We start from the raw sequence: 25,300 nt of genomic DNA, 5'->3' as shown, positions 1-25,300 counted from the left end.
AGGCCAGAATTAGCCAATGACATTTCCAAAGAAAAGAAGATAGACACATGATAAGTTTCATTTCGGCATAATGCGGTCTTTGAGACCTTCATATGCAAAATATATAAATGTTTTTAGTTCAATCAAGTTTACACATAAAGGATAAAAGATTATGTTTAGTTTTTTTTTTTTATTAGACCTGTTTGTATTATTGCCTCCTTTTAAACACCAAAAAAAAAAAAACTGTGCGAGAGCTTCACAAGTCCATAACATAACAAGATGCTATCTACTTTCACTTATGAGTGTGCCTGATAGGGATGTTTTTTCATCCCCCTGCAGACCACACTGTTCAGTTATCATGTGAATTTCATCAAGAAGCAAGAGTTGCGCAGTAGCTTCACAGCATTCATAATTCATAAATCCCTGTCCATCAAATGTCATCATCCAGGTGAAGACTTCTTCACAAGTTGCTAACGAGTGATACTAGGAACAGTCTGATATGTTAAGCAATCTAGTTCAAATTCTTACCAAAATATGAGAAGATTGACAGCTCATGTTTGGCCAATTTATCCAACTTAAGCAAAGCTATACATTTTTTTGTGTGTTTTTTTTTTCATTTTATTTATTATCCTTTAAATCTTAACAAGTGGTATTGCTTGAGTATTTAACCAAAGATAACGAAAAATAGTATCTGCAAGAAAACTTTATGTCCATGAGTACATCTGACCTTAACCTTACAGCACTTGTATTCAACAACAACTGTTGAACGACAGGAAGGACAGCAGCACGAGAATCTTAGCTGGTCAGCAGTCAAAAAAAAAAAAAAAAGTTTGCAGTCACAATGTTCACCACCCAATAGCAACGTGTGAAAACATCAAATTGTATAGAGGGTATGCATGTGACGTCACAGCTAGCAAAGTATATATGGTTCCAGCCACAGAGTGGCAAAAAGTGACAGTTGAGCATAGAGATTAGCAGCGTTTGAACCATAGGTTTTAATGGTGTCTAAATTGTAAAATGAATTTAAAAAAAGGTGAAGAGGTGTTTTGCGATTGACTGTACTACCAGATTTGGTAAGCGGTCAGAGATATCTCCAACTGCCAAAGAAAAGAGAAGTAAATGGATCGCTGTATTATGAAAAAACAACTGGGAAACAGGCACCGAAACCTGGTGTTGTGGTTCACATTTAGTGTCAGGTAATATTAATTTATGCTGTATTTTTTTGATGTAGTAAAAAAAAGTCATAACTTAATACCTTACCTGTATGCCACTGTTCAGTTTCAGTCCAGCAACAAGACTGTTTAAAGCAGGGTTTTGATTTCTTGTCAAATATTTGGATTTCTATTTTAAAAGGCCTTCAGGGCTCTGCTCTTTCATTTGCACAGTGTGACTTTCTTCTTGCCTATTTCCTTTAGTTTAAGATAATTTTTTAAGTAAATCTTATAGGCTGTCATTGCTTCCTGAAAGTCACATGGTCTTTCTGCCTTGTTGACGCAACCCAAATTGCTATGACTAGTCCACACAAGCAGCTTTTCATCCTCTTTTGACTTGTAGTTGTGGATTCATGGCTCATTTACTGCATGGTTCAACATTTGCAGTGGCACTTTGCAGCTCAGAAATGTGGTTAAACTCAGAAATATCAGAACAATCTCATGCTCAGTATCATACTTTTGACAAAACACAAAGCAAAAGTGTTTTTTTAGGGACAAAGCTAAAGCACGAAACAAACGCACAGTAAACCTTTTTGCATGTCAAAGTTTGTCAAAGTTTGCCAACATGCTTTGACCCAAAGATGACTTGGTTTCGCTCTGCGACATCCAGCTTCATATCGATATGCTCCATTACAGGAAACCTACTGTTGACATGATTACGTTTTCTACAGCTGCATCTCCGTTAACAGAAGAAAGTTCAGCCTTATCTCTCAGCAGTATTAGTACTTAAAGCACACAATATTCATAATTACGGAAGATTTACTTTGTAGTTTAATATATTAATAAAACTGGTAAAATACAGCCACAAAAATATATATAATAAGTTTGATTACTGACTGTAGTTTGACTTAATAGACAAGGGAAGTAAATCTTTCAGCATTGTATTCAAAAGAAACCTCAAGGATTTAGTTCTGCTCTTCACTTTCTTGCTACTGAGAATTCCTCCTTTGGTTTTCCAGATAAATGATTACAATGTGGTTAGATTGTGTTTAAAAATGTGAGTTTTGTTTAGTAGTGTTTGACCACTGACTGTTACGTGCTGCATTCGCAAAAGTGCACTGAATAAGGTTGACGTCATTTTGGGAAGTGAAATTCATTTTACATGACGAGATATGTTTTATTGTTTTGGGTAACAACATTATGGCTCTCATGAAAGTTCTTTTAAAGGAACAAACTGTGTTCTCTCTTCCCCTGGTTGTACTGCTAGTTGAAGTCAGTCCACAAACACTGTTTTGTTACGCAAACGCCGAGACATGACAACTTTCCTTGATTTTATGAAGTTTACTTGAAAACTTGAAAGTAAATTACAATGTCTGCTGCAAGGTCAAAAGACTGTGTTGCTTCCATCATTTTCTGACTCCACACTAAAAATCTGTTACATTCGGTCACAGAGTTACAACTGCATGGTGACATCATCAAAAAATTCAAAGGCACAGTACATCATCATTTACATAATTCTAAATTATACCTTTTAAACTAAGACCTTTTATGAACTATGATGAAACTATCATTACCAAACCATTGTAACTGTAAATGAAATTATTACCATTAAATCATTAACTTATTGGCCCTTACATTACCCGGCCCCTAATTCTTTAGGCAGGAGGACTAAGCAATTACAAACTTAAACATTAGGAGTTTAAATACCAAACATAAAATATCCATGAATTGTCCAACTGAAACTGGAGTTCTTTGATTCTTCCTTTTCTCAAATCTTCTTTCGCAACACCGCTTCTTCCAACAAGCATAATTTGTTAACAGGCCTCTCTAAGATGCTGGTCTTGGTTTTTATTCTCACTCTTCACACCATCCAACTGGAGTCTGGCAACGTCTCAACTACTCTTCCCATGAGCCAGGAGTTGAATTATCCACCAGTAAAACAACGTCTCCAGTTACAAAGTTCCTCCTTGGCCTCAACCATTTCTGGCGTTCTTGAAGGAACGGAAGGTACTCACACATCCATCTAGTCCAGAACAAGTCTGCAAGATATTGGACTTGCTTCCTTCGTCTTCTTGTGTGTGTTGTCTTTGTTGAAGATGCCTGGAGGCATGTTGGGTTGAGACTTCAGCAGCAATAATGGTTGGGCATTAAGGGCTCAAAGTCATTTATGTCATCTGAGACACTTGTGAGTGGCCTGCCCTTAATGATGCTTTCAACCTTACACATTATTGTCTGAAGACAATCATCATTCACAGCTTGCTCTCTCAACAGGGAGTTGAGGATTCTTCTTCTGCTTTGATTTCTTCTCTAAACTGTTGTCTTTGGCTGAACTGAATTATCTCCGTCTCCGCAGTGTCTAAGCCGTCCAAGGTAAGTGATTTCTGTTCTGTTGTCATTTTGTACTTTTTCATGTACTGTTCTAGTTTCAACCGTTGCCTTTCTGGGTCCATTTAAGTTTGACTGACTGTTCTTGAGAACTATTTTCTTTTGTTCTTCAGCTGCCCCAAAGTTTTCTTCACCCTTAAAATCTAGGCAACTGACCTTTGTAGTTTATGCCAGTCTGAGGAGTAATTACAACATGTTCACTGGTTCAATGTGATCTTCAACCTTGATAGCGTTGACTGTCACTGTGTTTTTAATCTCTGGATCGTCTTGAAGGCTTTTTTTCCTTTCCACAGGTTGTTTTGACCAGTCATGTTCGTTGTTTGTCAAGAAGTCTTGTCCACTAATCCATGTTCCTCCTTTCATCAAATTCTTTGCCTTCAGGCCCCTGCTAGCTCGACCTGCAGGATTTTCTGCTGTTCCAATATAACTCCATTGAGAAGACTTAGTGGCTTCTCAGATCACTGCGACTCTGTTCGCAACAAAGATTTTAAATCGAGCAGTGTCATTGTCAATATACTTAAGCACGGTTGTGCTGTCGGTCCTGAAGACGGATGGTTGCACTGGAACTGGAAGTTCTTGACGTAACATCTTCTCTATCTTCACTGCAGTGACTGCTGCTGTCAACTCAAGTCTGGGGATTTTGACTTATGCATACTCTGAGGCGTCCAAGAAATGATGCAGACGGGCTGTGGCTGTGCCTCCAAACTCTAAGGGTTTTTAGCATCTGTTTACATGGAAGCTGGAAAGGTGAGTAACATCTTCTTTTCATCTTCTCCAATCTTCAGCATGTTTTTCACCAATGTTGTCATCCCAGCCATGCTGCTCTTTGCAGAGCTCTTTCAGCAGGAGTTTAGCAGGCAAGATGACTGGGGCCAGGAAACCAAAACGGTCGTAGATTGAGTTGACAATGGATAAAATGCCCCTTCTTGTCATCGGCCTGTCTTGTAGTTTCATGCTGTAGGTAAAAGTGTCTGTTTCCATGTCCCACTGTATGCCAAGAGCCCTCTCAACTGGTAGAGCATCATGGCTTAGGTCCAGGTCTTTTGCTCTACTAGCTCGATGCACTTCTGGGATAGATATTAACACTTTCCTCCTGTGACTCATCCATTTTGTTAAAGTGAAGCCTCCACTAGCACACAAGGTGCGAAGGTCGCTAGCCAAGGTCACTGCATCGTTTTCTGTAGCTACGCTTGTCAGGCAGTCATCTACGCAGAAGCTACGTAAGACTGTTCGCACGACTTCTGGTGATGCAGTGTCTTTGTGGTCCTCTGTGGTTCTCCTCAGTGCATATAAAGCGACACTTGGTGACGAGGTGGCACCGAAGAGATGCACTGTTATCCTAAACTCTTTCAAGGGCTCATCCAATTTGGCATCAGGCCACCATATACAGCAAAGGAGATCCGTGTCCTCTTCTGCGACACTGACTTGATAAAAGATTGATTCGATGTCTAGCATCATGGCTATTAGCTCCTCTCGAAATCTTAAGAGGACACCAACCAGCGTGTTGGTCAAGTCGGTGAAAACCACTTGTAACTTTTAAAACTTTTAAAACTTTGTAAATGTTTCAGGCAACGGTGTTCAAGGAGGAGGAGGGGGAAGATGAGAATTAAATTGTGGGGGGTGAGATGTGTGTCCAAGAGCGGGGGGAGGTAAAGGTGGAGGTTGCTGAAAGGCCTGACCTCTTTCAAGGTTGTGTAGCACACCTGTGCACAATGCTTAAGGCAAAGTGGTACGACTCATCCAGCTCCCCATCAGGCATGTGGGGTTTTGGCACCGGCTGCTCAAGCAAAGACATCAGCCACTCCCCAATGCCTGTGTCTGTTCTTTGGCCTCTTCGGACTGGGAGTCAGTATTTAAACTATAAGAAAACTTTCACCATTGTGCGTTTGGTACTTGTGGACTTCGGAAGGACCAGTAATGGCGGAGTATATGATGGGTCATGAGTCTCTCGTCATCCATGTCGCCAGCCCTCTGAGACCCTTTGATCAATTGGCTTCTGACCTGGTGCCACCGGTCATGACGTAATGTTGATGTGAAGTTGTGTTGTTGCCTGAATTTCACTTATTAGATCAGAATGGAAACTGTTGGTATCGAACGTCATGCAGACGTTTCTAAGTAGTTGTTGCTAAGTAACACTGTCAGATCGATTATCCATTGTGATATTCGGTGCCAATCTGGTCGATTAATGTTTTCAACTAACAACTCACGGTCCTTCAGGACTAAAGTAACTACATATATATATAGATAAATTAAAAGGAAAACAAACAAACAAAAAGGTTGGGGAAATTATCTTTTAGCTCACAGTAAGTTATTTGACCCCAACTGATGAACATGAGGAGAGACACATCCTGTGGTCATTGAAAAGATGTTAGTCTGTTTGAGAAGGGTCAAAACATTGTCATGCATCAAGCAGAGAAAATATCTAAGGAGATTGAAGCAAAAACTACTAAAATTGGGTTAAGAACTGTCCAATGCATTACTAAAAGTGGGGACCCATCATTATGACTGTTATCTGGGATTACTGTAGTTGCTCAGGTTTAGGTCCAGCAACATGACAACATTTTTGGCATGAAACAAAGTGTGCAGCAGGAAATAAACTGTAATCGCCCGGGAACATGTGGGTCTGGTGCCAACTTTCTCCCATTTCCAGTCAATAAACTCGGATCACACTTTCGTTTTCACTTGCACACCTGTATAAATCCACCTGCAGCGGCTCACCTCACAGCAGCTCCTCCACATCTCCTGAAGAGACACACTGAAGCAGCTAAGCTGAAACCAGACACAGAGACATGGCCTCTCGAGTTGCAGCCGTGCTCTTGCTGGGCGTCATCTGCTTTGGCCTCGCATCAGGTAAGAGAATAAGAGTTAATATAGTTTCAGTTTGAAACTGCATCTTTGCACATGCACAAAGTATATATTTTGGAGTATCACTCTTGCACACATGATGTTTTTTGCCTCTCATAGATAATGCCACCTGCTTGTTAAGTTGACCCTTCTGATATCCAGTTTCTCAGGAAACTGATCTATTTGTTTCGCCATCTTTCTACAGGTGAGATGGCAATGGACTGCTGCCTGCAGGCCTCTAGCAAACGGTTGCCCTCAAGAAACCTTGTGAGCTACATCATTCAGGACGCTAGAAATGGCTGTGAAAAGAGTGCTACTGTGTAAGTAGAAAACACCTTTTTTTTTTTTTTTTAAATCTCTGTAGTCCGAAGCTTAATGTCACATCTCAATCTCTCATCTACTTTTACAGGTTCATCACAAACGCTGGAAGGCAACTGTGTGTCCTCCACCCCAGCCAGGCAGCATGGGTGCAGAAACTCATCAGCATCTTGGACAAGAAAAAGGAATCAAGTCAGTGAACAAGGTAAGAACCAAAGGGACAACTCGACACATCTGCACAATTCTTGCAGCTTTTTTGTTCTTTACTAAAGTGATGTTATTTAAAAAGCACCCCCCCATCCATGTCCCACTCCCGGCTCTGCCTATACACAGGTGTAGAGACGAGTGGACTGAGGAGGCTGAAGGCTAAACTGAGACCTGAGCCATTTCCATTTCCAACAAAACAGTCTGTGAGGACCAGATTTGAAAAAAAGAAAAACATTGAGTCATCACTTCTTCTTATTTATGACGGTGGTTCACCGTGACAGTGACCCCGGGTTATTGTTAAATGTCAGTTCTGCATGTGTTTCTTCTCAGCCGTGGTGAGCGTGGTGAACTGTGGTCAAATTATGGCAGAATGGTTTCTGGTTTCTCTTTTGTGACTTCTTAATTTTCATCTCTGTGACGGTGGCATTTACAACGGAAACACCAAATGTTTCGCTTGTATAAAAGAACTGAATTTAAAGTGAACAAGGTTTTGAATAAAATGTGATGATTTGTGTAAAACTATCCCTGACAGTTATTTTGAAATAAACTTTGATATGGTTTTGTACATTGCAGTTGCTTCTGTCTTTGATGAACTGAATCACATCCTCCTATGTCTTTCCTCATTAATGACATTTCAAATAGACGCATTTCAACCATACTACGCATAACAGTTATTATTTCTTACAATTTTATTTGTTCCAAAGTGCTTTGCAGAGAAATAAAATCAATAATCCCAGCAAATTAAAGGAGAACGCATAAAAAATGATTAAAATAATCAAAGTGCCATAAAACAATATTAAAGTAAGTAAAATTAACTTATAAAACAATTGAAAAAACATTTTTGCATAACACATAAGGAAGAGACTGTCGTAGAGGGGAAACAGCTCATGTGATAATAGTTTGCACAGTACACAATGCTTCATATAATAGCCATGGAACCCTGTGAATCATGAATGAAACAGTTAATGCCAATCGGTTACTGGGAGCTGAAATAACTCTACTCAGTGACAAAAAAATAAATAAAAAATCAAGATTTGCTAGCTTGTCCTGGATCTTTCCACCAGCTAAAGGTCTGTGTCTGCTTCTAAATTAAAATATTTACTTCTTGTATACTACCACTCTACCACTCTGCATGAATGATGTGTTTTCTTAAGCTGCTGCTTGGTGTTTTTTCCATCTTGGGAATTACCGAGCAGCTTCTCTATGTGTGAGTCGCAGAGCAGCTACAGGTCAACAACAACAGTTTCTGTGGAAGGAGGTTCTGATTACACGTGCAGTTCATTTCTTACTTGTTTTTAACAAAAATTTCCAGTGGCATTTTGGCTTTTGCTTTTAATTCCTGAAACTTTTGCACAGTCCAGACATGACAAAGACATCAAATTATTGTTGAATAAGATTTAATTTAACTAAACTACTAAAGCTGAAGACACACTACAAGATTGTTTGCCAGATTTTACCCACAATTCCCAGTTCTGCACCAGTCTGCATCAGTTTGCACTAGTTGGGATCCAGATGATATCGGTAGTTGGCATAAAAATGTCTTAGTGTGTGAGAAACTGAAGATGCAAATCTGCAAGTATGTGAGCAGAATTGTGATGTTTTTGAGCCAAAACTGGACACAATCGGCCCAACTGCAAGCACGTGTTGGCAACAGTCAATGAAAAAGAGAGTCTGAGAGACGGGAACATAGAGTCAGAGGATGACGGGATGTAGCGGGAGTATTAAAACAACCAAGGTGAGCGGTGAGAGCAGGAGAGTGGCTGACAAAATGAACCTGGACCACAGAAATGGAGGAGAGATTAATTGTGTCGCCCTCGTTAGAGTTTACACGATAGCTTCCTGCGTTCAGTTGGGCTTTTGCTGGTTTGACGATGTAGTTTGTGATCCTTCATTAGGCATTCTTTTAAGATCCCTGGATTTCACTCATGCATGTCTGACCCAAACAATATCATTCAGATGTAGCCGCCTTAAATAGTTTGAACTTCAAGGCAGCCCTAATTGGTGGAAGGTTTGCCTGGCAGAGCGATGATTTTGCAACAATATGAAAATATGAACAAAAACAACAACAACACATTTTTATGACTACTATGTAAGAGGTCATCTACAGGCAAATAGACAGAATTAGTTGGAATCTACACTTCCCCTTTCAAGAGTGATTCTGTTTCATTTCCTGTTTCAGTTCACTCACGTCATCAGTACCTCAAGTAAAGAATAAAGGGCTGCGTTCATTTTTCTGGCTTTCTTTTTAGCGACTGAAGTACGTTAAGTTGACAAAACGTCGCTTATGCATCTTACACATAGTTAGTTGTAGTTGTTTGGTACTTGCTGTATTGATAAGTGAACCTGAAATGAAATGTGAATGTAACCAAAATGACAAAGACTAAAACTAAAGATGTCTTAAACTTTGACTTAGACAGACTTGACTTGAATCTGACCCCATGAGTTGCTGTACAACTCAAACAGCTTTAAAATCATTTAAAAAATAATCTTGAATTAACATCCATGATGGCCACTGAACACTGACTTTCATGGGACTAAACACTACTACTCTATTAAAACACACTCTTCAAAGAGCTCAGGGAAACAAAAATCTATATTTTTTTTTCCATCAGTCCAAGATGAAGATATACAATGAAATGCTTTCTCCATGAAACAATGCTGAATACCACCCTTTCACGAGGACTGCTGTCTGGCCTTCTGCCAAATCTCCCTCCTCATGCTACACACACTAGTCACTTTATTAGGTATGCCTTCCTAGTAAAAGGTTTGACCACCTTTTGCCTTCAGAACTGCTTTAATTCTTCGTGGGATACTTTCAACAAGGTGTTGGAAACATTCCTCAGAGATCTTGGTCCATATTGACAGGACAACATCACACAGTTGCTGCAGATTTGTCGGCTGCACATCTTTCATTGTTCACATCGTTCAGAGATGGTGTTCTGCATTCCTTGGTTGTAACAAGTGGTTATGCTGGGTTTGAATCTCAGCGAGTTGTATTGATCACCTCTACGTGCATAAATGCACTGAATTGCAGCCACGTGACTGGCCGATTAGCTATTTGTGTTAACAAGCAATTGAACAGATGTGCCTAATATAGTGGCCGGTGAGTGTACAGTGAAATGCTTTCCCCACAAAACTATGCTTTCATGTGAACTGCTGTCTGGCCTTCTGACAAATCTCTCTCCTCATACTGCAGGTCCATCAGCTTTTTTTTTTTTTTTTTACTTTCCTGTAAATGCTCAAGGAGGGAAAGTCCAAGAGAGTAAATACTGAGGGAAGATGAGGCAAACCTCCAAACAGTGAGTTACAAGAAAACGAAACTTGCTCTGTCAGTATTCTATTGGCTTTTGCAGTGAGAGTGAACACATAATCAAAAGATTTTCAGCAGGTGGCGGACTTGTTTGTGCCGTGTGAACGAGGGCTCCCTGTTTCATTTCCTTAACCACCATCTGGGAAAAAGTCTGTGTTGCAACATTTTCTCCTGTGCAAAAACCTGATGTTATTCAGACCTATCATAAAGCAAATTAAGTGTCTCTGTCCTTCTGCGAGAGTTACTTGTCAGTAACTGGTGGATGAGATGCACATTCTGAATATGACGTCTTAATCAGAAAACATCCTACATGGCCTTTACCAAATTCAGAATATTGAATTCTATATTCTATCTATATAATATTCTATTTGAACTAATGGTGGCATATCAGGCCCAGTGGTGTGGTGGTTAGCACTGATGCCTCACAGCAAGAAGGGGTTCTGGGGCCTTTCTGGGTGGAGTTTGAATGTTCTGCCTGCTGGATTCTCTCCAGTTCACCCGATCTTCTTCCCATCATCCAAAGACATGCCCATTAGATTAATTGTTGATTTTAAATTTGCCGTAGGTGTTGCTGGACTGGCGACATGCCCAGAGTGTGTGACATCTTACAGAACATGAATGAATGAATCAACTCATTCTCAAGAGTGCAAAAATGTGTTCTGCCAAAAGGTTATGTGCAGAGAGTGAAGTAAAAGTCTTGGAAGGGCCGAGCCAAATTCTGGCCGTTCATCTAACGTCCAAACTTCTCCAGCTGTTCTGGAAGGACAGAGGGGTCAAAACTCGTCCAGGCAGATTTGCAGAACTGATCCACTGTTGACAGAAACCTTCAGTCATCATACTTCTTATTGTAAAGATGGGTCGTACAGCGAAAGTAGTCTCTTATTTTATGTAATATTTACATCATACATAATAGAGTTATGTTTTTGTTTCAATAGACCCTTTATTCTGTATATATGTATCAACATCCACTGTACCATTCATATGCATGTTATGTATATGTGTCAGTATACAGGCATGTAGGCACATGTTTATGGGAATATATGTGTGTACATTTATGTGGATGTGTATATATGTTTTTATAAATGTATTGACGTACATGCCCATAGTGCATCTACCAATCTAAAATGTGCTTTATATACACTATTATTGTAAAATATTAATATAATACTAAATACAAAAATACTTTGTTAACACAATAATCCCAGCTTGCTTCTCTATTATTGGTTTAATTTTGCACTTTTTGTTATTTGCACTTTGCTTGTGTACCTTTACAATAAAGCTGAATCAAATCTTGGTGAATATTATGTTTTGGCACTGATGTGTATAAATCTAAGGGATATTTTCAATCGCATTTATGCAGAAACTCAGAAAGAGGATGTAAATTCCTCAATACAGTAAGTGAGGAAGAGAAAGTTGCTCCTTATAGACAAATAACATAAATGTGACAGTATCACTTTCAGTGGAATCGAATTGTGTGAGACATGTGGAGTCTTTCAACAAAAGGGAAACAAACCGCTGCTCATGGATCTGAGAGCATCTCATGAGGTCAGCCGTGAACAAGTAGATATCCAGTTCGCTGTCTTATTTCCATCTTTTAGGATGCTTTTATAATTCTACACAAGTCACAACATTAACACAACTGAGAGGTGAATATTAAGTTATAAATACACCTGTCAACACCTGGGAGAAGTTAGGTAGCAAGTGTGACAAGCAACCACTTTCATTATCATTTATTCTCTTCATCAAAGAGATATGAAAGAAAACAATTATGATGCATAACAAGTAACATCATGACTAAATAAACCTGCAGGCGACACACCTCCACATAGTTTGTGCATATTTGCCCCAATGATGTGGCTCATGGTCTTTTAAATGGATGATTACATCCAGTAGTGCCTCGCAGACACAACATGTAGCAGGCCACACTTGGCCATTTGCAACTTATTCTTAACACAACAGCAGTTACCTAATTTTGTTGCACACTGTAATGACAATGAAGAATTCTATTCTATTCCATCTCTGACACAATACGGTCATTTGCAACAAATTCACAGCAGATATCGCTAGAATATCATATTTTTATAGTTTTATTTATTTGTTTTATTGTAAACTGGCCTGTAGACCTCTGCTGATGTTAATCTTATTCTTATGTAACCATGGATGTACATAAAGAAGAACTGCACATGGGTTCAAAGACGACGTCTGTTAACCCGAATGAATGATCCCTCCCCAGCAGCATGAGCACGAAGCATTTTCTTATTCCTGAATTTGTTTGTTCTCCCTGTGTTCACGTGGGGTTTCTCCAGTTTTCTCCATTTTCCTACCACAGCGCAAAGACGAGCTTGTCGGGTTAAGAAAAGAAGAAGTGAATCCAGAACTAGTCACTGTCACTTCACACTATATAAAGAGTGACAAACACAGAGGCAGTCACCTCACTCTGCTCTTACAAACCAGCCTGCCTCCAGAGATAACGACAGACGACCTCGACTTAAAACATGGCTTCATGGTGTGATGTCAAGCTCTTCCTGTGCATCCTCGTTGTCACCTGCTGCTGCACCGGTGAGTATTATCAGACGCCTCATTTTTCTTTCTACGCTTAAAACGACAACAGGATGCAATTCATCTGCTTTCATGTAGTACAGCAATCAAGCCATAGCTGTACTACTACTACTACTACTACTACTACTACTACTACGCTGAATTAAACTGGATCTTCTTTGTCTTTCAGAGACACAGGCACAGATGCCCTCTGACTGCTGCTTGACTGTCACAAACAAAACCATTGCAGCACAACTCATCGCTGACTACTATCACCAGCCCAGTGGACGTGGCTGCTCTGTCGAGGCCATAATGTAAGTCGAGGTGGTGATGAGTCTAAGTATAAGACGATGTGTCTGTGATCACACCGTTGCCCTGACCTGGATGTTGTTTGTTCTTGTAGCTTTGTGACCAGACGTGAGAGGAAACTCTGCGTTCAGCCTCAAGAGTCGTGGGTCGAGGATGTGAAAGTCCACGTGGACAAGCTGAGGAAATTCTGCAAGGATTACAACTACAAGGTGAACCTCTACTCTATTCTGCTGCTCTGCGCTGTGAAACGAGGACAAATGTGTTAAATGAGTTTGCCATGGTATATAAATCCACGATGAAGGCAGCAAAAAAACCCCTGGAACTCAAATAACGTTGCTCCTTGTAAGATCTCTTATTATTCTATCTGTGAAAAACAGCCCTGATGAAAAAGGAATGGATCAATGTTTTTGCAAAATAGTTAAGTTAGTTTTAGTTCAATCAGTATATGAAATGTTCCTCACTGATCTTTAAGTATTGTTGGTCACTGAAGCGTAAAACCGCTCAAGCTGCTCCGAGTCATGAGTTTTGTTCCTATTCCAAAACATGAACTGATCCCAGGTCTGATGTTCGCTGGATACTGGCAGCAGTGTAACAGGTGCATGTATTTGCAGTTTTTTTGTAATATTCCAGTGTCTTTGAGACAAGTTCATCTTTTGGACTTGGTGAAGAGCATCTAGCATCCAGAGCAACAGTGTTTCCATTCTTTTATTATATAATTTGACAACGTTAAATAGTCTAGTCTAGTTTTAAAAACAAATGGAGGCAACACATGATAGAACAGAACATTTCTCTCTACTCTATCAGCAGACGAAAAGTGTATTACCTCCATCTTAGCTTAGCATTACCACAGAGAACTGAAGGGAAAAACATTTATCCCTTTCCATGCGTTTCCTTTACAAAAGTCTACTTTTTGTGGCAAGAAGTTAAGTTTAAAGCAGTGATATCATTACTAACTTTGGCTTCTAAATGTTTGTGTTTCCACAGCCCCAACGCTGCAATGGAGTGAAGCCAAACTCAAGACGTGCAAATTAAAGACGAAATGAAGAATGTAAAAGCAGTTACTGCGATTCCTCCTCTAGCTAAATGAATGTCTCTGTGTAAATATGCATTGTATATATATATGTATGCATATATACATACATATATAACTGTGTTTATTGGTTGATAATTTTTTTTGTCACTTTACTCTGTCAGGACTGAAACTAAATAAATGGCCTTCAACTCACTTTAAATGCATTCATGATTGGTTTGTTTATCTTTGAATCACATTTACATGAAAACCACTCATCTCTGGTTTTGCTAAGGCAGGACTAACCTGCCATCCTCTCTATTAGACTTTTAACAACGAGGAAAGATTGATGAACCATGGATGGATGTATCAGGATATTGTAAAAGAAAAAAACCTGTTCACTTTAAGATTTTATACAATTAAAACCCATGATGCTTCTCTGCATGAAGGCCTTTCTTGCGGTTTACATGTTTCTCCCTGTGTCTGCATGGGTTTTCTCTGGGTACTCCGGTTTCCTCCCACCTCCAAAGACATGCTTGGTGATCCTAATTTGACCCTCAGAATGAGTGTGAGTGTGAATGGGTGTTTGTCTCTGTGTTAGCCTTGTGATAAACTGGCGACTTGTCCAGGGTGTACCCCGTCTTTCACCCAATGTCATCTGGGATAGGCTCTAGTGAGGATTAAGTGGTAGTAGAAGATGAGATGAGACTTGCCTCACAATTGTTTCCAATAAATGTTATAAGACACCGGTGTTATTCAGTGCCTGTTTGGTTAAAATAAGTCAGGGATTGTCTCAGTCTGATCATCACAACACACAAAGGAGCTGTTGTTTTTGCTCATCAGGCTGAAAAAACCCTCTCTAAAGACTTCACAAATCCAGACAGATTGAAAACAAATAGACAAGATTTCAGTCAACCTCCACCAACTGAGATCACTAAAAAACTAAAGCAGCTAAAGCAGCTCATGTTGGTTCATGTTGATGTTGGTGAAACCACTGAACAACCATGGTGTGTGAAAAAGAGTCACACACACTTTAATGCAAAACATTTGGAAGATTTTGAGGGGGACAGCTGTATAACCTGTATAAACTCACCCCTGTTACGATTGTCATATATCAGTCTGAAGGTAGTCGCATGCTATTTTGCGGCACTTTAGACAACAGACTCTTCTATCATTAGCACAGTACAGTATTAGGGCCAAAAAATGAGAAGAGGCATATTTTCTACCATCATGCATGGAATTTTGAGAATGAAGTTGAAATTGTTGAGAGAAAAGTTGAGGTCTTTGGCAGGATGGATGAACTGTGAGCGCTTGTTGGGACCTGCAGGGTGTGACTGGCTGCATGTGACTTTCCCGCACCAGAGTCCGTCTGTGCTCGGCTTCGGGACCCTATGGGTGGATAGGGACACACTCCCGAGGATTGGAGTTTACGTCTCATTGTGTGACAATATCCACGCCACTGCTGGCATGCAACAGTCCAATATAACATATCAGCAATATAACTGAGAAAATAGTCACAATAAAATGTTATATTCTTAAAGTTAATTATTAATTAAACCCCAATACTTTTTACTAATAATAAGAGTTTTTACTCAACATTTCCACTTTTTTTCTCAAAGTGCATGATGAAAAAAAATCTACCTCCTCTCATTTTTTTTTCTCTCATGGGTGGCACCAATCCTCTACCGTACATTAGGGACTCTAAGGCTTCCTCCTCTAAAATATCTGATGTTGAATACCCTCAGTAACCTCCACAATCTGAGACATTTACGTCACGTTGTGCCACCAAATAATCTTCCCTTGTCAACAGATAGCATCATCATTGTTGGTTTGGAGATGCTGATCCTTGGCCTCAGTTTACACCCTGACAGACTAAAGCCTCAGTCCTATTTGTGTTGAAAATTAAAAAGTGGGCCGAGCGTTATAAGAGATCCAGATCCTTGACGGCAGCAGTCATCCCCAGCAGGACGCAGCCTGACACAGACACACACACACTTAACAACAGTCTGAATGGTGTAGCTCATCCGAATTCAGCTGCATAAAGGACTCTGTGTGTATATCACTTATTTGACCTCAGCATGATGTAATTATGTGGTTTCAAAAAACAGAACTGCTCTATTGTCATGTCGCCTGCTTTGATTTACACCAAGTCCCTGCGAAAAGGGAAACGCTATCAACTTTGCGGATTTCCACTGAAAACACAACTTGAGCATTCAGAGGAATTTCATGAAAAGCACTTCCCAGTAATCAAAACACATGGACGAGGATGACTCGCAACTTAAACAAGATCAGTGAGTAATATCAAGTGGTTTCGAACATGCCTCTACAGCCAGTGCTATATACCGTAAATAAAATTGAGTTGAGTTGAGGATCATTTATTTATTTATTTTTTTCAGCAGTGGGACGAATGTGTCAGATGCACCACTTTTCAAGAAGACGGAGATGAGTCACCTGAAATCTCAACATTCACTGGTTTCTTTCTGAATAAATAATAATAACCTCAGGGCTAACACAGAGCCAGACAACCATCACTCATACGACCAATTTAGAATCACCAGTGAACCTGTGGGAGGAAGTTGGAGTACCTGGAGAGAACCCACTCAACCACAGTGAGAACATGCAAACTACATGCAGGAAGGCCCCAGTCGTGCTAATCGCCACACCACGTTTTCAGGTCTAGCAACAAATAGAAGAGTGCTTAAAAGTCTTTAAGGCACCTCTAGGAGGAGCACTATGTTCATTTCTTCAGTGCTGAACAAGACTCGGGTTTAATTTGAGTAGGTTCTCACAGAAAGAACTGAGATGAAGATGTTGTCCACGAAAAAGAGTTTTATCACCAGTGCTTGAAACATATGTTCAAGTGTCTCTGAGCAAGACTCTGAATTCAAAGTCGCTCCAGGTACTCGGCACTGGTGTGAGAATGTGTTTGGTTACGTGAACCAGTGGGTAGATGTGTCATGAGACTTTGAGTAGCTATAATACAAAACTATATATTACAAGACCATTATATCATGGCCCAGAGTTGATAGATTTAATAGCAATAGAGCCTTACCTGAAGACTCTCTCGTTCCCTTACATCACTATGTAGCTTAAGGCTTATTTTTTTTTTGTTGTTTTTAATGCACCTTTTGTTATGCATCTGTCTTCTCTTATTATCCTTACTACCTCTGAAATAACATGTAAACATACAATTCACACTGAATTTACCATGTGTGCATTTTGTCCACTTTATTAACACAAACGGTATATAACCATTTTTTATACCGTGTATTATTTTATATTTCTTTCTTTACAGGTGTCTTGTTTTACACGTCTCGCTGCTCACATGAGCTGTAAATGAGGTCCCAGGAGACAAGTACAGCGTTCTGAATCTGAAAGCAACAGCACCACCTTATGGCAGGAGCGCCTCCTCTTAACTTTGAACTGCACTTGAACAGTGACATAGCTAAACCACTTGTGCAGAAACTTCTACAAAAGTTCAGCTGTAGGCTCAGTATTTTTTTTATTTATTTATTTTTACCACAATAATGACAATATTCTTAAATCTTATGTCCAAAAATTTGCAGTTGACTCTGGTTTTAGTCAAGATGTATATAATCAGAAATAATTTCCATCACACAATGAAAGCTTGCGGGCAGGAGCAGATTAACACAAGACAAGAGTCATGCGAGTTTTGTGACCACGTGAGCACTTTGTTATTTAACATCCATAATTACTTGAGAATGACATACGTACACATCATATAGCCTGGACACAGAGAGAAGAGCCCTATATAGAGCCTTAATAATTACAGTATTGGATATGTGTCTCTGTGTCTATGTGTGGTTTTGGGGCGTGTGCAAGAGAGGCAGTGTGTCCTTTGTGGCTCAAGTGATACACTCATGTAGAATATTATGAATATTATCTGTTGTAAATGTAATTGAAAATGAATATAATAAAGTTGTCACTTGACACACACCATAAAACCACAGACAAATTATTGTGCTATGCCTAAGAGGTGAAGAAAGGGAGCAGAGTGAGAAATGAGATAAGGAGGGGATGATATCTGTGTCTGGAATTTTTTTCTCTTTTGTCTAATACTGTGGTCCCAACATAGAGATTTTCTAACACAAAGAAGAAGCAAAGTCAGCTGGAATTACCTGATGTTTCTCTGAGCCATTTCACCACTTCTAAGTGAACGAACCTGAATTAAAGAGAATCTAAACACACAGACTTTACAGGTTGAATTTAGCCTTGTTTAAACAAATGACCTCCTTGTTGCAAAGTGTTCTACATCTACTTTCACTCAGCTCTGATGTGTAATATTGATGTTCTCCAAAGAAAAGCTATCCAGACATAGATGACAAGTTAAGTGTAAATGGGATGTATTTCTTAACTTATACAACTATTATAGTCTAGAGAGAACCTGCAAAGTTGCAGAGATAGGAGAAAACTACAGGTGTAATGTACTGTTCATACTGTATATTATATGTTCATGTATCCTCAGATTCAAAATTCAACTGATGTTTGTTGTCAATTCCACAATATGTTAATAAAAACATTCAGAAGAGAAAATCTAATCTGTGTTTGCTTATTTTCTCTCAAGCAGTCCAAGGACACCAAGAAGAAGGAGCTCAAAGTCACCGGTGTCTGAGTCCTGTATGTGGCTTTTATAGGAGTGTCGAATCAAAGGAAGGAAAAGACACATGGAGGAGGATTGGGGATTCTTTTGAGCAATTTTGTGAGATCTCTGCCCATAATGTTTCTTTGTTAATACGCCTATATAACTCCCACTCATAACTCCTATGTTTTCCTGTTTCCTGAACTGATATATAATTAATGTTATGTAAGTTCTTGTCTTTGTTCATTAAATTCGACTTCGTGCTCAAACTGTGGGTTCTTATTCTCCTGGCAGCGGAGCGAGCGAGTCAGTGGTTGGAGCTACGGAGGAAACACGTTAACCGGGGAGCATGTTAAAGGTACGGCTAGCTATGTACTGTCAATAAGTAGCAGTTGTAGTAAAATTAATCTAATCTGTCGGTTGAAAGGCACACGGTGGCGTGAGTCACCAATGATTTCAACATCAGATTATCAGAAAATGATGCAGTGAAATACGTTGAAAATCACTGCAGAGGTAGCTGGGGACATGTAGATTGTCACAGGGATACCACAAGAATCTGGTGGAATTTGCAGAAAAACTTTTTTTTAATTTTAATTCTTTTTTTTTTTTTTAATCGGCCCATATACATGATGATTGGTCATGATTTCAACATCAGATTATTTGAAAATGATGCAGTGAAATAACCTGAAAATCAACACAGTGGTAGCTGGGGACATGTAGAACAAGAATCTGGTAGAGTATGCAGAAAACAATTAGATTTGTTTTATTTTTTAAGATTTTTTTATTCCACCCATATACATGAAGCATTGGGTATCATTTTAATATCAGATTATTTGCAAATGATACAGTGAAATAAGCTGAAAATCATCACAGTGGTATGCAGAAAACAATTTGATTTTTTTCTTAATTAAGTTTTTAAACCTGACTATGCAGAAATTAGTTGGTTTCTAATTGTGCCTCAATAATTTTGGTCTATCATTTAGTTTTATTCATTAAAAATAATGTAGTAAAACATCAACAAAGTAATGACAGATGTGTGTATTTTAACAAATGAAAATAAGAAGAAAAATATAGATTTATGAGTTTACGCGATGCACTTGAATGCACCATGAAACCGCCCTTTACCGTCCGATGCGATGTAGACGGGCACTCGATTTTCATGTGTAGATAGCGCTATCGTGCCTCTCAGAAGCGCAGATGGCGTGGTCTGGTGACTGATTGTGTTGTTTTGACATAAGCAGAAGGAAGAGATGCCTGGTTCGAGTGTAGTCGCATTCCCATCATTTCTTACTTACTGCTGGTGGCTAGGCTAATTAGCTGGTGTTTTATTTATGTGGCTAGGCTAATTGTGTCCAATTTCCAGTGTTGGGCACGTTACTTTTAAAAAGTAATTAGTTATCGTTACTAGTTACTTCTCCCAAAAAGTAACTGAGTTAGTTACAGAATTACTCCACTATAAAAGTAACTAGTTACCAGGGAAAGTAACTATTGTGTTGCTCTTCTTTTTTTTAAGTTTAAATATGTCTAATAATTAGAACTTTTTTCTTTGCAGGTTTCACAAGCCAGTTGCATAGAGTAGAATTGCATAGAACTTTTAATATTTATTGCACCTCAGACCCCAACTGGTAGACATATTGTACTTCAGGTATTTTATTCATCACAAAAATACAGTTTAACAATATAACAATTAAGTGCTTTTAACTCTCTGTACATACTATGCTGTTCAAGTATTTTCTTAACCATAAAAGTAAACAGTTTAACTATGAAGTGCTTTAACTCTGTAGTGTAAATTAAATAAATCAAACCTTCACACAACTGACAGACATAAAAAATAGCTGTAAACTGTGTTACTTACTGTAAAAATTGTCTCTGGAAGATCAATAAGGATTTGCAGACCACTCTTCAAGTCCAGGGTCCTGAACATCAATGTCTCCAGTGTGGGTAGGAGTGTGCCATGGAAACAGTTGTCCTTTCCCTGAAGAATGTCTAAAGCTACTGTTAATGACTTCAGCACCATACAGTACTCCTTGAGAAACTGATGCTCCCGTTCTGTGATGGCTTTCAACCTGAACTTGGAGGAGATGGTGTTCAGCTCAACTATGTGGAACTCACAGATGCGAGCAAGGGCTTCATAAAACGAGTTCCATCTCGTAGTGCAAGGAACTAGTAGCTTCCTTGCGATGACATCATTGACAGTATCTGCAGCTACAGTTGAATGGCTAGCCTTGTTCCATAAGGCTGTGCGTTTGCTCATAGCAGTTCTGTATATCGATTTAGTTTCTGGTCTTGACAATATCCACTTGTCAACATCAGTACATCAAACAAGGTTTACGGTGTGCGATGCACATCCCTGATGTGGTGGGAAAGCAACCACATCATCATCATCACCTAAACTGTTTTGCAAGACATCATTAATCTTCATAAAGGTCCCCTCATCATCGTCGTCCCCAGACTCATCCTCCTTGACTGGCTGGTACTTTTTGAAGGCCTTGATGAAATGAGAGCCATTACCCGTGACAGTTGATGTCATTTTGTGTGATATGCCATAGGATGCGTGAATGTTGTCAAGCTCAGTTGCAGTACTGTCATGAGTATGACGGCCTGTAAATCTTCTGCATGCCAAGGCTGCTTTCTTTCGTTCCATGCTATGTGGATGTATCCAGTGGGCAGTTACACCAAGATAGGTTTTATTATGTGCAGTCCAAATATCTGCAGTAGTAGAGACATATTCTAATTCTTCAAATCCCCTTTTGATCTCTGCATTCATTTTAGCACATTCAGCATCTATGTATTTAGAAAATGTCTTTCTGCATGATGGACCGGCACCTGCTCTCACCAGTATTTTGCCAATGAGGGCTCTGGAGGAGTTTGAGTCAACTGTTGATAACGGGAGCATGTTCTCAACAACATACCTGCCTATCAGTCCATTCGGTTCAACCTGCGTCACGAGTTTTCGTGAAGCTGGAGCAGAAAAATCCAGCTTTAGCTGCTTGGGCAGTGTGGCTCCGTTCCCTCCTTTGTTAGCGGAGCTCACGTTAGCCACACCTGGCCTGCTGCTATCATTGTCATCTTTGGCCAGTAGTTTAGTTGAAGTGTGTGCCGTTGAGAGATGTTTCATTAAATTGGAGTTGCTTAGAATGGACGTTGACTAACGCTTTGCTCCAGGACATAATTTACACTACACATATATGTTTTTTCTTTTTATTTCAAGGATATCGAAGTTATGCCTGTACTTCCACTACGAAAAGGACAACTTTTCCTCCGCACTCGCCATTGCTGCCATGAACGGCACTAACTCTGCTAGTTGGGTGGGTGTTGGCCTATCATGAAAGCTTACTCCAGCCTAGCCAATTATCATCACTTATGCCGTTGTTTCGCCCCCTCCCTCCTCTCCTCGCCAAATAATAATAATAAAAAAATAAATAAAAAAAAAAACAGCTCTGCGGAGCCCATGGCTGAGAACCAAGTCAGATGAAAACAGACAGCTTTAGTTTGTAACGTGCCCCATTTAATTGTCAGTAACGGAAACGGCGTTACCACGATGGAGATGGTAATTAGTTAGATGGGTAATCTAACTAATTACTATCTTACTGAAAAAAAGTAACACAGTTAGTAATGCCATTTATTTTAACGGCGTTACTCCCATCACTGGTCATTTCTGACATAGGCAGAAGGAAGAGATGTCTGGTTCGAGTATAGTCGCATTCCCATCATCTCTATTACCTACTGCTGCTGGCTAGGCTAGTTAGTAGCTGACCACTGGTCTGCTGGTTGGTTCTACAGTTGGACTGGGCTTCTAAAGGAGTTTTGCCTTAGATCATGGCACAAGAGATTGTAACATCTCGTCCTGTGTATTATGAATATGAAAATTGCTTGATTGGTAATACTTACATTCTCCACAAGAGGGAGTCTCTACTAGAAGATGAGATGTGAACGATAAACATATGTGACATTATTTCTCAACATCGCAAGGAAAATAAAATAAAGTGCATGAACACATGCATGGGGAATATTAAATTCACAAACAGACATATAATAATAAATGGGTTATATCTTCACAACTCTAAGGGCTGTATGAATAATAATGTCATAATGAGATTGCTTAGTGTCAGAATAAAGATATGTTACTGTGTCAGAGAAAATTCACCTGGAACAAAGTAAAAAATATAAATTTCAGTTCTCACCTAAAAACAAAACAAAACAAGAAAACAACAGCACATTATTTAGAGTAAAAAACACCTCTGATATGTAGGATAAAAGCCCAATTCAAATATGAATTATTAATGTAAAATCTGATGAGAAAAGGTGAACCTGAACAATTTTAGAGATGTTTTGGCCCAGGTAAATCTAGGCGGATGTAGGTGGCAATGCCTGATAGAGGCTCTTAGATGAGTTTCTCACCGTCTTTCGCTCAGGTCGAAGTTAAAGAACAGAAACTATTGTTTCCACTTCTTTTCCGCACATATGTAGCTCTGTGCGGGATCAGACAACAATATGATCACACTCTGGTCACAAAATGTTATGTGTGCAATTGTATATTTATCTGTATTTTCTTATTTTTCCATCAAAGTGTGGTGGGGGATCGGAGAATGAAAGCACAACTATCATGACTAATGGTAAACCCAATCCACTCCTCCTCGGTGTTGTAACAGCACTAGCCAACGTCTGCAGCTGTCAAGTGCTTCACCTGTGCAATGTGAAGAAGGAAAGAATTGTTTTAACAGTGACTCAGTTATTATGAAACCATAAATAGAGAATTGAAAAAAAATCTATAGATGTGTGAAAAAGTATAAGCCATGAATTACGGGTCTGAAATGATATGCATTCTCATATGCGTGTATGTGCACATGTATGTATTGTCCTACTTCCTCGTCCGCAGCCAGCACGCTCCACTCCTCACCTAATTCATCACCTGCAAAAAACAGCAAACAGAACTTGTACTCAGTATCTGTGTACTGACAAGTATATGTAGCCATGAAGCCTTTTTGTGACGTAGTGACACTCGGTGAACAAATTTATCTGTCATGAAGGATGACTTGTGTCTCAAAAGAGCCCTGAGGCCTACCTGCATAAATGTTAATTGAACTTAAAAGATATGCAGATATTTGATATTAAAATCTTCAACCAGGAAACAATCACATTTACACAGAAATTAAAGTTACACACAAATTATATCTACCTACCCTATCCCGCAGCAGGAGAGAGAAGGCGTTGTCCAGGCAGGTCTTCGAAAGGCAGGGCCTGCTGGAGCACGCAGGACTCATGGCCTACACCCAGGAGCTGCTCAAAGAGGCCGATCCACCCTGCTTAGTACAGGCTGCGAGGGTAACACATAACAGGTAACGCTCATTCAGCTGAAAGCTAAATTTAACAGGAAAGAAAATGGTAAGGCTGGACTTGTTAGCATTTCATTTTCTTGATTTTTGCAGCGACTCAAATAGTTGTCACTTCAGTAAACAATAAATGAATTCAAAGATTACAATAAATTCAGTTCCAAATATTGCCAATTAAACTAATTATTTACTATAGGTTAACTTGTATTTCATGCTAAAATTCAATAGCTTGATTCTGCATCTCTATTTTCAGCTCATTAGTCCATGTCAATGTTCACTTGCTATGGCAACTCCTGACGTTAGCAGCTGTTAGCTCGTTTAGCTAAATCATCTGAACAATAATAACCCATAATATTACAGTCACGAGCCTTCAACTCTGGGCTAATATGTTGTCACAAGTTTGGAATTAATTAGGCCACATCACATTCAACATAAAAACGTTTTCTACTTTGTTTTGGACATGTCTCAAAATGTAGCCTAGCCAGCCCCAGGCTGACGTTACTTACCATGTATGCCTCCACTCGCACGTCTCCCGGCGCAGCAGCTGCCTGTCCCGCGACTCCCGCCCATGCCATGAGGTCCCGCCCCACCATGGTATGTGTCGTGATCGATTGACAACTCTGTCAGGGCTCTCTGGGCCTGTCAGCCCGTGACTGTGCACCACCATGGCAGCGGGAGCCTCACTTGACTCACTGTCCGACACCTGCTGCTGAGAAGGACCCACTCCTGAAGCCGCTCCGGCCACGCTTGCCCCCGCAGCAAACATTTCTGAATTTTTTTTTGCTCGTAGCAGCGTCGGTTGCTAGAGCTTTTCTTTTTTCTCTCTCTCTTTGCTTTTCCACTCCGCCTTTTCGCTTTTTGGCCGCATTGTCCATTTTGTTGTAGTAGGCTGCAGCGGAGTTCTGTGGGCCGGTGCATGTCTCTGCCCCTGGACCGGAAGAGTAACCATGGCAAGGCGCAGCAAAAACTAAATAAACAAATAAAAAATAAATAAATAAAAAAACTGCAGCCACCGGCCCATTATTGACCTGCCCACCGGGAAAAGTCCCGGTACTCCCTATGGCCAATCCACCCCTGAGTGTAAGGAGAGGGAGCGCAGGGAATTGCTTCCCCACCTAAACCAGACCTCTATGGTGGAAGCCCTTAAATTCAGAGAGGCGGGCAACATCCGGGTATGTAGTGAAAATACATCACAGAAGTAGATCATGTCAACATGCTGTTGTTTCTTAACAAAAACACATAAATGGAATGATACCTTTGTTGTCAAAGTTCAAGTTCTGTCAAGTGCTAACCTTAAGACTGTTTTTGTTTTTGCTT

At 39.8% G+C, this 25,300-nt stretch overlaps 2 protein-coding genes and 1 long non-coding RNA gene across 3 annotated transcripts; 2 read left to right on the top strand and 1 right to left on the bottom strand.

The window, feature by feature from the left end:
* The first annotated feature begins 6,285 nt into the window (after window positions 1–6,285).
* Window positions 6,286–7,449, top strand: LOC125016919 (C-C motif chemokine 21-like). Its single transcript, XM_047599685.1, has 4 exons — window positions 6,286–6,365; window positions 6,565–6,679; window positions 6,769–6,882; window positions 7,011–7,449. Exons 1-3 carry the CDS (start codon window positions 6,305–6,307, stop codon window positions 6,875–6,877), a joined length of 285 nt encoding a protein of 94 aa, XP_047455641.1. The 5' UTR covers window positions 6,286–6,304; the 3' UTR covers window positions 6,878–6,882; window positions 7,011–7,449.
* Window positions 7,450–12,593: 5,144 nt separating this feature from the next.
* LOC125016918 (monocyte chemotactic protein 1B-like) lies at window positions 12,594–14,266 on the top strand. The gene is made up of 4 exons (XM_047599684.1): window positions 12,594–12,753; window positions 12,923–13,046; window positions 13,136–13,250; window positions 14,026–14,266. The coding sequence occupies exons 1-4, from the start codon at window positions 12,690–12,692 to the stop codon at window positions 14,071–14,073; spliced, it is 351 nt and encodes a 116-aa protein (XP_047455640.1). The 5' UTR covers window positions 12,594–12,689; the 3' UTR covers window positions 14,074–14,266.
* An 8,136-nt stretch (window positions 14,267–22,402) lies between these two features.
* On the bottom strand, window positions 22,403–25,026 carry LOC125016920. The gene is made up of 3 exons (XR_007113792.1): window positions 24,490–25,026; window positions 23,834–23,967; window positions 22,403–23,562 (listed from the first exon to the last, which is right to left on the bottom strand). It is a non-coding gene; the product is annotated as an uncharacterized LOC125016920 (long non-coding RNA).
* Window positions 25,027–25,300: the final 274 nt, after the last annotated feature.

The sequence above is a fragment of the Mugil cephalus genome, chromosome 11 (genome assembly GCF_022458985.1).
Source record: "Mugil cephalus isolate CIBA_MC_2020 chromosome 11, CIBA_Mcephalus_1.1, whole genome shotgun sequence".
Taxonomy (NCBI): Eukaryota; Metazoa; Chordata; class Actinopteri; order Mugiliformes; family Mugilidae; genus Mugil; species Mugil cephalus.
Note: the sequence above shows the minus strand (reverse complement) of the source record. Positions and strands in the feature narration are given on the sequence as shown.

Excerpts from the sequence above, each read along its gene's own strand:
- LOC125016918 (XM_047599684.1), top strand. The coding sequence starts at position 12,690 with ATGGCTTCATGGTGTGATGTCAAGCTCTTCCTGTGCATCCTCGTTGTC. Across the intron at positions 12,754-12,922 it reads TGTCACCTGCTGCTGCACCG|AGACACAGGCACAGATGCCC; the intron begins GTGAGTATTATC and ends TTTGTCTTTCAG. Across the intron at positions 13,047-13,135 it reads TGCTCTGTCGAGGCCATAAT|CTTTGTGACCAGACGTGAGA; the intron begins GTAAGTCGAGGT and ends TTGTTCTTGTAG.
- LOC125016919 (XM_047599685.1), top strand. The coding sequence starts at position 6,305 with ATGGCCTCTCGAGTTGCAGCCGTGCTCTTGCTGGGCGTCATCTGCTTT. Across the intron at positions 6,366-6,564 it reads CTGCTTTGGCCTCGCATCAG|GTGAGATGGCAATGGACTGC; the intron begins GTAAGAGAATAA and ends ATCTTTCTACAG. Across the intron at positions 6,680-6,768 it reads TGTGAAAAGAGTGCTACTGT|GTTCATCACAAACGCTGGAA; the intron begins GTAAGTAGAAAA and ends CTACTTTTACAG.